Genomic DNA, 12,290 nt, shown 5'->3' with positions numbered 1-12,290 from the left:
GAACTTATATTTAATTTCCTGAAATAAACGAAAATAAGATAAAATAGGCTCCTAAATAGTCTCCACTTATCATTTTGAGTCTTATTTTCAAAAATGTCATCACATACATTACTAGGTCAAAATATTGAAAGGTCTAAAGTAAGATAAACTTCCTCTTACGGGGTTACAACTTATTACAAGTAGTAGATTATGAAATCACAAATTAAATTTGAGTTCAACTCTTTTTTAAATAGTTGATTTTTCAAGTTCAAACTAACCTCTGTTTATTATCATATGAATTCAATTGGAATTTAAATATTCAAAATCAAATATATTTTTGAAAAGAAAAGTTTATATATAATTTAATTATTCTATATACCCGCCTAATCATTAAGCTGCCTTAATTTCAACCTTATCGTAGTGCTCCTTAAGTCATTTGCTACTTAATTGCAAAAGTAACTAATTAACCCCAAATTCAAACTAGTAATCCCCTAATCCATCCAAAATTTCTAAATTAAATATGAAAATTAAAGCTATCTATTAGTAACTTGTAAGTTATTGCTTACCGTCTACCATCTTTTTGATTACGTGACGTTTACGTCTCTTATTTATAAATGTAGTACTGTAGGTCTGCAGTACAGTCTCAAATAAAACACTCCTTGTTGATCTGATTAGCTCAATAATTCCAGCTTCATTTTTCGATATTAAATATAGTCATACATTGGCGAATTTTGGATTTTTTTTTTTAGTGTACAAAAATGTCTTTAGAATAGTTTACTCTATTGCCTCATTTTACTTTTTGCAATTGTTAAACGCATTCAAATGAAATTGTATATGTTTAATTATGTAATAAGTTTTCGTCTAGTTTCAGATTAATTTTTCAAATTACAGTCATTTGTAAAATCTTTTTAAATTTAATAAAAAAAAATCATTTATTTCAAACACATATACTGACTCAAATTAAATTGAAATAATGTATACAAGATGCAACATCAATGTATTAAAAATATCCAATGCAATCGCAGTAACCAATTATCTATTGACCTATAACCCAGCTTTAACGACTATTGCTAGTCTAAAACACATGCGCATTTTAAAAAAAAGATAGGCGCCGCCATCAATCAAGCCGCCATACTTCTTCTACCCCTAAATTCACACAACACTACACACATACTATTATAAATCTACATCCACTTTCATGATATAACCCTTTTATGAACATCTTAATTACATATAGAAATAACCTCTCTCTCTTTCTCTCTCCTCTTTCTCTCTCCTCTTTCTCTCTCTAGATAAAAATGGAAGGCTACTCTATATTTTCTTCTTCTACAAACTCATCAAATTCTTCACCAACTAATAATAGTAACTTTCCTTTTTCATTAAGCCAAGTTTCTAGTTCTTCCAATAATAGCTTTGATCATAACATAGATCATCAATATAATCATGATCATCACGGTGTAGGGAACCAATCTGGACCGTTGATTACGGAGTTGATGATGATGAGTGAGCCGCCGCAGCAGATTCCATCTCCCATGGTTGTTCAATCTCAATTAATGGATAATTATCATGATATTATTATTCCTCATAGTCATCAAGATAATCATAATGATGATGATCAAAATAAGAGTTTTAATAATATGGCAAATGATAAGTTGATTAATAATAATAATAATAATTATTATTATAATAAAAAGGGTTCGTCGGAGAAGAAGGCAAAGAAGCATAGGTATGCTTTTCAAACAAGGAGCCAAGTTGATATACTTGATGATGGCTATAGATGGCGAAAATATGGTCAAAAGGCCGTCAAGAATAACAAGTTTCCAAGGTTTGTTTATATTCTTGTATATGTGTATAGATGTATTTTTGTACTAAAACAAATTACTATATACTTCAATTATAATTTGCTTAATTAATTAGTATCACATAGTTAATTATCTCACTGATTTTTATAATTTCATCATAAGGACGATCTTTAATTTACAGTAATTAGATCAGCTAATATACTCGATGAAATTTATTGGTTCAATTCAAACATTTGCTCTATAGTAATATAAAAAATGTTATTCATATCAAAATGCAGTAATAAAGATAACAATTCAATTAGAACACTCAATACGCTCTATGGTAATATTAAAAATGCTATTCATATCAAAATGAAGTAATAAAGATAACAATTCAATTAGAACACTCAACAATATACAAATTCTATTCTTCATCTCCCTTGATATATATATATATATATTTTTTTTTTTTTTCTTTTTCTTTTTTTGGGAAATAATATGAGCTTAGTATATACTTTGTAAATTATAGTGTAATGACATGCGTAACTAGCTTAATTAGAAGTAAGTGTAGGGTCCTTTAATTAATGTGCAGCATCCTGAATTCAAGATTATATCTTTCAGCTAAATAAATCTATATCATATACTTCGTATGAAAACATCTACTCCGTAAGAGAATTTTAGCTTCAGTATATATACTTATTGTCATCAGATACCATAATAATATAATTAAGATACTTCGTATAATATATACAAAGTAATTTTGATTTTACAAGGAGTATAAAATCACATTTATAGTAATTGCTTGAATTAATATTTATTTTCCTTATAAAAGTCATAAACATTTAGATGAACGCATGCGTATAAAAGAATATAAAAGAAAAAACCTGTTCTCGTCAGTCAACTTCCTTTGAATTGATTATAGTTTAATCATCTTATCAATTATCATTAATAATTAAATAATTATTCATTCTAAGACAACAAAACTTATCTCATGTGTATAAATGTATGCAGGAGCTACTACAGGTGCACGTATCAAGGATGCAATGTGAAGAAACAAGTTCAACGCCTTTCCAACGATGAAGGAGTAGTTGTCACTACTTATGAAGGAATTCATTCTCACTCTATTGAAAGATCTACTGATAATTTTGAGCATATTTTGACTCAAATGCAAATTTACACCTCCTTTTAATTTTTTTTTATTTATTTTTTCTTCTTTTCTTCTTCTTCAAACCGAAAAAAAAGTTGATGAGTTTTATATCGAGGGGAAAAACCTAATGTTACTTGTTATTTTAATACTTATTGGTAATAATATATGTAAATTGTACAAGCTAAGCTAAGCTAAGCATGCCTTGGATTTTTTTATTTATAAACAATTACGAGTATTTTTTTTAATTTTTTTATCTACAAGATTAGGATTGAATGGGTACATAAAAGACTACTTCGTATTAAATCACTACATACAAGCTACGCGCGTGACCATATGCATGCATGGTTTGATCTTGTATGAAATAGAAAAACTTAATATGTTTACGATCATATTAATTATTAATTGTGATGATTATAAATGGAGCATTTAATGATATATATTAAATTAAATTGAGTGATAATATGGTTTAATTTGGCTTTCAATCGGCTCAAGGACTCAAGGTTGATTTGATCTGAGGTATGTAACTATAACAACTAAACTTACATTTTAAATCTCTTGTACTTTGTTTAGATTATCTCTACTATATAAGTTGAGGGGATGTTGTGATGTCCACCAAAAAAGATTTTAGTACACCTCTTGGCTTATATTACAATAATAAGTAGTCTATGTTTTTAATTGCATTTAATTGATGAGTAATGATATATGTAGCCCTTAGGGTTAAGAATAAATATTTTATATAGATTTTTCCTAATAATGTGATATATATTTATCAAAATCACGCGTAAATTGGTGTAATTAATATTATTATTATTATTTTATTTTTTTCATTTTTAGCTTCTTTATATTAAACCCTAAGGGCTATGTATATCATTTTCCTTAATTGATTCAAATAAAAAGCAATTACATCACCAATATTCAATCAAATATGTCTTTAATTAAATCAATTAATGTCATGACTTAATCTATCAATTTCTATTACATCAACTGCCTTCCTAGTTTAAAAAATTTCATTAATTCCAGTCCCTCAATTAGTGATTTTAAAAAATCAATCTCTCATTTCAAGTAGATCACAAAATCCTAAATTTATTGCCTCTATTAGTCAATCTACTTATCCACAAACCAGTAATTTACCTAATTAATTCCTATAAAATCTTATTATGAATCTGGTTGTTTCACTCGCTCATCTATTTGATGGTATTAAGATACATACACTTACAAACCTTCTTTTTTATTTTTTTCTTCTGTATTTTTAAATTATAAATATTCTTTATGGTTATCGGGTAAACACTTTCATGATCGTTAGGAAACACCATAATCAATCATCCCCACAATCAACCATGACAATCACAATCACTTTTGGATCAACCTTGCTCTCGTAACTTAATTCATCGTTTTTTACATGTATTTTTTATTGTATGCTAGATTTTCCACTCTCTAAAGCTTATATTTGTTGACTTTTTTAAGGTTGTATTTGTAGTTTGTCTTTTTGTTATTTTAACTTAATCGGACTATCTTTATTTTTAACTCATTAAATTTGGATATTTAGATTGTTGTTTAAAACTAACGATGAAAAAAAAAGGTGTAAATATTTTAATTATTGTTTGATGCGCTGCGATGCGTGCATATTAAAGCTAGTTTCTTATATATAAACTCATACATAATACCCATTGTATACTTGTAGACACGCACCAAAATATGTCTACTGGAAAAAGGTTGACGGTGAAGCACTAAAGCGTACATTATCACCTAATTTGGTATTTAAATTCGTACCATCATCCTCAAACCTCTTATGTTGACAATTTCCCCATACACGTTGACCTAGCAAGTTGGTTAATGTGGTTATTGTAAGTAGGATACAAGGGGAAAGGTAGACAACTTTAGTCTACTCCTATTATTAGTCACTTGGGCTTGTTTAAAGTGGATGCCTACTAAAATTTGGATTATTTAAAAATAACATACAGTTGAGATTATTTAAAACATAAGTTAAATTATTTTTACCAAATTTTCCCATATAAAATTGAATTTTCATTTTCCTTTTTAAAATTGTATAATTATAATATACTAAATGTTCACTATTTTTACGTGCTCATTTTTTATAAAAAAGTATTCATTTTTTTTCACTTGTTCATTTGTTATATCTTTTATTTTATTTTATTATAATGTTAACCAAGTTAAGTCGTCATTTTTAGGATGTAATTCTCAATTTTAATATAATCCATTTAATTTCAAGTCAGGTTTGTGTTGACCCATTTAATAAATTGGGTAGAAAAGCTCAACCCAAACACGCTATTTCAAATCGGGCCGAATTATTGAGTCAGGCCAGCTTTGTCAACCCTACAGGCGCTAGCATATATAGTATTATGAAGTGCCACGCCACGAACCAGCTTAACCTAGTGCTACTCCCTTCTTTTTTTTAAGGGGTACACTTACCAAATGCGGTTTTTTTTTTTTTTTTTTTTTTTTTTTTTTTTTTTTTTTTTAAGTGTTATTATTTTTGGCAAATTACCTCATGTTAATATTATACGGAGTATCTCTCTTCTCCCATGGTGCCTAGCCATACCACTACTAATTTTATATTATTATTTTTTTCTCCTCTAACATACCCTTAATTTTTAGTAAAATATTACCACCACTATATTTTTTTTAAATAATTTTTTAATACCTTTACTACCCATTTACGCCTTTTTTATATAAAAGTAAATTAATTTAACTAAAATCATATGCTGGTCAAAGTATAACTCTGAAATAAAAACGGAGTAGCATATACCCATAAACGTCCATTCTATTAATGTATCATCTGAAGCTGGATTCAGTTCCACTTCCACCCATTGAAAGTTTTAGTAGCCTATTATAATTGGGCTACATGATAAAAACACAAAGGCCTCTTAATCACCAAATTTTTTCTACCCATCCTGCTACCATTACCCTAGCCACATAATCTGGGCTAACCTGCTAAATAGGAGACCAGAGATATTCCCCACCAAATTCGAATTTACCTTCTTCTGTTTTCTGTTTTCTCTCTCTTCCCCACACAATCGAAATTGCGCACCCAACCCCAACCTCACCACAAAGAGGAGAGAGAAAACGAGCCCCCTTCTCCAAGTCACTGCTCATCTTCTCTATATTCTACATAGTAATTTGTTTACACAAAACCTCAGTCGAAGAACACCTCGAAATTGGTGTCGTCGAAGAAGACGTTGTTCTGGAATTGGGTTCGCCGGAAAGAGATTGGTGTGCGGCGGAATCAGGGAGTTTGAGCTTGACTTCGACCTCCATTTTTAAGGGGAAGAGAGACCGATTCGTTGGGGTTTGGAATTTGGAGGAAGATCGATCCAAGTGTAGAAAAAGTTCTCATTTTTGTATTGGGAATTAATTTTGGTTTTAGGGGTTTTTGGTGGGGTTTTCTCCATCAATGGCTGGGAAGCTCACAATCCTCGTTGGTGCAGGTTTGGCTTTTCTCTCTCTCCTCTTCTTTCTCAATTTTCAATGTGCTACTGTTTTTATTAATATTATTATTTCTTTTATTTTAGGTTGAATTTAGTTGATAATTAGGGAGGTTTGTTTGATTTTTGTTGTATTTGCAATTTGATGAAAGTTTGTGAAATGGGTATAGATTGAATTGTTTAATGGGGTAGTGGATTGGGTCATTAGACTTTTGTGGAATACCTTGTGGAATGTGGACATTGTTGTTTTTGCCCAAAACCCATTTTTTTTAAATTTATTTTATTTCCCTTAAGAATTATTTTATGCTTGAATCATTCAATAATAGTTCTCAAGTTATTAAGGATATGTTTGAGCTGATGGTTGTTCATGATATCCGAACTCAGTAGTAGTGTGGAACATAAGGGTGATAGTTTTCGATTCTGAATGTTGAGTAATGAGAACTAGAATGTTGATGATCAGTTCAACCCGAGTATCCTTGTTCTATGAAATTTCCTTACAGTAAGGAGTAGCTTTGTTGACTACTGAGAACCAGAATGTTGCTGGATGTAGTGCTTGCTGATGGTATATGATTCTATTTTGTTTCGGCTGGTGAGTAATTAAGGATATTAGACAGGGAGGCTTTGTGTTTATATCTAGTGTATAACCTTCTTCATCGTGGCAACCTCTTACTACATTAAGTTATTCAGATTCTTAGTTCTATTTACTATTTAGGTATGCACATGATAGTTATATAAAGGCTGAAAGTGTGGTATGGAGAGGAATTGTACCTCAGATTTGGGTGCCTTCCATAATGATACATTCTAAGTGATGTAGTTCAAAGTAGTAAACAATTGGCAGAATTTCCTGCTCCACAGTTTCCATCCTCTACTTCATGGCTTAGGGTGTGGCATGGCGGGTGACAGCATAATGATGTATTTGGCTTGATATATGTTTAGTTTTGTCTTTTGGGTGCCTAGACGCCAGAAATTAGGAGTTTTGGTTATCCATTTGGGATGCTGAAATCTAGAACCAGTGTCCATTTTAATTCTTCCTGAATTTTTTTCTAGCTGATGAAACCTCTTAAAAGTATAGGTTATATCCAGAAATTGAAAATTTCCGCTCTTTTGCACTCTGATTGCTGAGATATGACATATGAGTCTCTATTGTCATAAATGTCGTTTGTTATATGTTACTACATATTATCTTTGTTGTTTGCTTCAAAAGACTTAATAGAAACAGACAGAATGGATTCAGTGAATTAGTGTGTAACATTTGCTGTCAGAATTTCCCTCATAGAGTCATAGATGAAAGGCTTCATGAAAATTTGTCGGCTTTTGTTCCAAGATTATCCTCTATTTAAAGAATTTAAGAGTATGTCCCTCTAATATACTTATTCAACCATACTTGTTATCTCTCATTTTAATTAGTCGCAATGTTTCTGCCCAATACGGGTTTGGATTCTTGCCTTTTTGGTTATCCTGCATACATGCATTTGTGCTTCCTTGAATCCTAAGAAAAATACTCATGGCTTAGGGTTCAAATTTGAATGACACGGGCACAGTTATATAAGTTGTTTGGTTTTTGGAGTGGGTAATGAATCTAATGATGACTTGTTGCTTGTAAAAAAAGTAAAATTCATTGCAAACTATTACATGAATATTCTCTATAATTAAAATATTAATTGTTTACTGTTTGAAGGACAACTTGACAATGATCTAGAGACCACCATTTCTTGCAGCATCGTGCTTGACCTTATTCTATTTTTGCGAATCCATACCTGGTACCTAGCTTTGATTTTGCTTACCTGTGAGTGAAGAGAGCAGTCTCAGTACTTCAGTAGAAGTCCTTCAGAACTTTAGCAGATAATTTTAACTTTGTGTTGTCTGTTTTAGTGCTTTAGGGTCAAGATTATAGTTTTGTAGACATGTAGTTTTTAGTTTGGTTATAGGGATGAAAAATGGTTGAGGTGTTCTTGTATATATTATTTTTAAGGTTATACCCTGGCTGATCAGTTCTTTTAGGTAAAAGAGCGGACACTCTATAAATTAGGGGTGTTGTACTCGGTAGCTTCATTAGATCATGGGAGCTTCTTGTGTTTCTACAATAAAATACATAATACTTCCTGTGTCCCTATTTAGTGTGACACATTTTCCCTAAAGCCATCCCTATTCAGTTGACACAATTCTATTTTTTCCTAAAAAGGAATGGTCTCATCAAGTTTACATAGTTTATTATTTCCCTCACATGTTATGGGCTCCACTTTTTTTTTTTTTTTTCTTCTTCTTTTCTTTTTCCTACTTTTATAAAAACAATTAAAAATCAACTTCCTCTCCCATCAACAAAAGTAATGGTTCCCACTTAACACATTAAAATGATTACCCACTACCAAATTTCACATAATAAAATACTAGTCAATCCGTATGCCTAAAACTCTGTGCCAGTCAAACCTTGTCAATTAAATAGGGACGCACACCATATCTGCCAAATAAAACATTTGCGTCCTTGTGCTGTGTTTGTTTAAACGTTCACTTTGTTATATGATATTTCCAAGTTCCTCTTTCGTGAAACAATTTTCATGCCTCTTCTCTATACTGAGGATACTTCTTGTTCATCTGGCTCAAAGTCATACCATTTTTTGGTATGCACTTGCATTATTAAGGAAATATTTGTTCATCTGGCTCAAAGTCATACTAATTTTTTTGTACATACTTGTATTATCAAGAAATTGTAAAGGGTAAGTCAGTGCTCATTGCAAATATTGTAATTCCTGTGTCATATCACATATTTTGTGAGGAATTACATGGGCTTTATGGCATTTTGTAATTTATTGACTCAAAACAGTTGCATTAAAGGCTCTTAAAATTGTGGTCTCTGCCCTTCTGAAATATGTTGGAAGCTGAACTGCTTACTATCTACAAAACTGCTCATTATTTACAATTTTACCTTTTGTTTTGCAGGCATCTTGGGTTCAATTTTAGCTAAAGAGGGGCGCATGCCCAGCTTTTCTGATGTCATCTCAGGTGCCTGGAAGGTGTCTATCTTTATTGAGGCTTTTTGTTTATAAATTATTTTTTTAAAAAGAATTCCAGTACTCTGAATATACCCAAATAGCTGGTTAGCCACTTCTGTATTTCTTCTTTCTTTTATTTTTGTTGTGTTATGTTTATGCGTAGTTCTTCTGTTCCTGCTTTTAAATTATAAGCTGTTCAGAATGGTCCACTTCACCTTTCTATAACATTAATCACGAGTTTTTGAATTATGTATGGCTGTAGAATGGTGACCAAGTTACATGTTCTGTTCTATGACTTGTATCACAGGTTGCTTTAAAGCCATTAAAGCAAAGCAATTCTGCTTCCACAACATCCAAACCAAGAAATGATGCGTTGGTGGCTGAGGTATTCACTTACAATAAAGTAGTTAATTTGCTCATTTCTTTTACTATCGTTTATATTTTTCTAAAAAGTAATAACTATAAGAATATAGTTTCCTCATAGTGTATAAAGATAGAACTTACCTTTGTTCAAAGTGGCAAAAACTAATCTGATAATAAGTAGGTTATATAGAATCTAGGCAAGAAGTTGTTGGTAAGGCATGCTCCTTTTTCGTTTGAAGCGCTTCTAACTTCCTAACCATTTGCCTTCTGATCTTTCCATTATAAAAATAAAATAAATAAAAGCTCGCCTGATGGAAAGAAATCTATTGGCTACGTATTTGAGATACACTACCTTCTTTGCCATATATTTTTGTATCTTAAATGCTACTTGGAAAAACTAGAAAGTCTTGTTTGATTTGTAGAACTTGGGTCTGTTCGATGTGTTCTATCTCTTTGACCTCTCATCTGCTCATTTTGTTCACTTATTAATTAATATTTTGTCTGATTTTCCACATGATTGTCCTGCCTTGTTGTTTTTTGGGGTGTATTTAACTGAAGAGTTTACACAATGTATGGATTTTAGCTATAAGCATTAAATCAACTCAATTGAGCAACCAACTGTTGTATGTTACTTTTCTCATTTTATCAATCAGAGGTTATGTTTCAAGGAAAATTTGTAATGTGTTTTAAAAATGTTCATATCATGGTTCCTTCGATTCAAATTATTCTGAGTGGTATTGATGTTTTATCTGTTGTGCTTCCTTGCTATGTTTTAAATGATCCCGCCCATTCATTTTTTGTTTTCATTATACTTCATAACATCTTATCTCCTTCTTTCCCTCTTGACCATTTGCTATGAATTAGTAATAAGGGGTTCCAGGGATGGCATTTTAATGCTATGAATTGATAATAGGGGTGGAGGCATTTTCAGTGGTTACATCATGAGTTAGTGTCATAAATGATAAGCTATTTAGCTAGAAAGAGAGCTCTATAAATAGAGCTTATGATAGAGTGGAGTCATGTTGAGTATTGTGATGACTGATTAGTTTGTTGCTTTGGGAGAGTGCCAATCCTCTTGAAAGATGGGGTATTAGCTGTAATTCAGTCATATCTAGCTTGTTCTTCACTAATAATCCTTCTTCTTCCCTTTATACATCATTTTAATCCATGATCTTTTTCTTTTCTTTTTTTTTTTTTTAATGCCTGAATCTATATTAAATCATAATGCTATTTTTATTGTTAGGCGGTGTTTTATTTCTCTTTTGATATAATTTATGATCTTATGGTTTTCAGCTGAAATATTTGGTTTTGATTAATTGGAATTCTGGTTTGACCTTTCCAGGTCAATACTTTAAGGCAACAGCTGCAGCTCATTGCATCAAGCGGATCGACGACAATTGTGACTTCTAATGCAACAGGTAGCTTTTCTTTACCTTGTTGTTCAGACAAAACAAGTTGTTATTGCCTGCAATCAAAGCCTTAATCCCATAAGTGGGGTCGGCTACATGAACCAAATTTGATTATTCCGTGTAGTCATCCACAAAAATCTTCTTCCTCCATCCCTTATGATTCAATGCTTCATTCTCATGCAAATCCATATACTTCATATCCTTCCTAACTCCTTCCAACCAAGTCATTTTTGGTCTCCCTTGTTTAACCCCTCCATGGTCCCACTTTTCCACTCTTTGAACTGGTGCACCCTTGGGTCTGCGTCTAACATGCCTAAACCAACACAGGCGATTTTCCCTTAGCTTGTCTGCAATGCCTGCCACCTACTTTCTTGCAAATAACCTCATTTCTAATTCTATCTATTAGAGTATTCCCGCACATCCACCTTAACATGTGCATTTCTGTAACCTCCATCTTTCTAATGTGCTCCTTCTTAGAAGCCCAACATTCTATACCATAGAGCAACACTGGTCTTATGGCAGTTCTGTAGAATTTTCCTTTTAACTATAAGTGAATGCTTCGGTCACATAACACTCCCATGGCCGCTCTCCATTTAAGCCACCCCGACTTATTCCTATTGGCTACGTCTTGATCCTGTTGGCCGCTCTCCATAACACTCCCGTGGCCGCTCTCCATTTAAGCCACCCTGACTTAATCTTGTTGGCCACGTCTTGATCAATGTCACCATTTTTCTTGATGATTGACCCAAGATGCTTAAAACATTCACTCATGGTCAATACCTTTCCATCCAAACTCACCACTTCATCACTTGTCCCCTTATGAGTACCAAAGCAACAAACCAAATATTCCGTCTTACTCCGACTTAGCTTAAACACTCTAGATTCCAACCTTTGTCTCCATTGCTCTAACTTGGCATTAACCCATCTTTAGTTTCATCCACCAACACGATATCATCCGCTAACAACATGCACCATGGAACCTCATCTTGAATTGGTCTAGTTAATTTATCTAGAACCGTTGCAAAAAGAAAAGAGCTTAATTCAGACCCTTGATGCAATCCAATTGTGATAGGGAAATCTTTTGTCAACCCTCCACACGTCCTCACATTTATTGATACATCCCGATACATATCCTTAACCAGGTCCACGTATCTTCGTGGGATACTTTTCTTTAACAT

The 12,290-nt window shown here is 32.1% G+C and overlaps 2 protein-coding genes across 3 annotated transcripts in view; both read left to right on the top strand.

The window, feature by feature from the left end:
* The first annotated feature begins 1,066 nt into the window (after window positions 1-1,066).
* LOC110711270 (probable WRKY transcription factor 75) lies at window positions 1,067-3,122 on the top strand. The gene is made up of 2 exons (XM_021889653.1): window positions 1,067-1,804; window positions 2,772-3,122. The coding sequence occupies exons 1-2, from the start codon at window positions 1,278-1,280 to the stop codon at window positions 2,947-2,949; spliced, it is 705 nt and encodes a 234-aa protein (XP_021745345.1). The 5' UTR covers window positions 1,067-1,277; the 3' UTR covers window positions 2,950-3,122.
* A 2,721-nt stretch (window positions 3,123-5,843) lies between these two features.
* LOC110711260 overlaps window positions 5,844-12,290 on the top strand; it is a 28,591-nt gene continuing 22,144 nt past the window's right edge. Inside the window, exons 1-4 of one of the 2 annotated variants that reach the window (XM_021889645.1) lie at window positions 5,844-6,353; window positions 9,288-9,350; window positions 9,648-9,725; window positions 11,046-11,121. In XM_021889645.1, the coding sequence (XP_021745337.1) occupies window positions 9,339-9,350; window positions 9,648-9,725; window positions 11,046-11,121 (166 nt within the window). In that variant the 5' untranslated portion in view covers window positions 5,844-6,353; window positions 9,288-9,338. Of the gene's footprint in view, window positions 6,354-9,287; window positions 9,362-9,647; window positions 9,726-11,045; window positions 11,122-12,290 lie in introns of both variants that reach the window. The other variant, XM_021889640.1, reaches the window with a different exon arrangement.

This window comes from Chenopodium quinoa, unplaced genomic scaffold (genome assembly GCF_001683475.1).
Source record: "Chenopodium quinoa cultivar QQ74 unplaced genomic scaffold, ASM168347v1, whole genome shotgun sequence".
Classification (NCBI taxonomy): domain Eukaryota; kingdom Viridiplantae; phylum Streptophyta; class Magnoliopsida; order Caryophyllales; family Amaranthaceae; genus Chenopodium; species Chenopodium quinoa.
The sequence above is the reverse complement of the archived record's forward strand: the minus strand, read 5'-3'. Positions and strand labels throughout refer to the sequence as shown.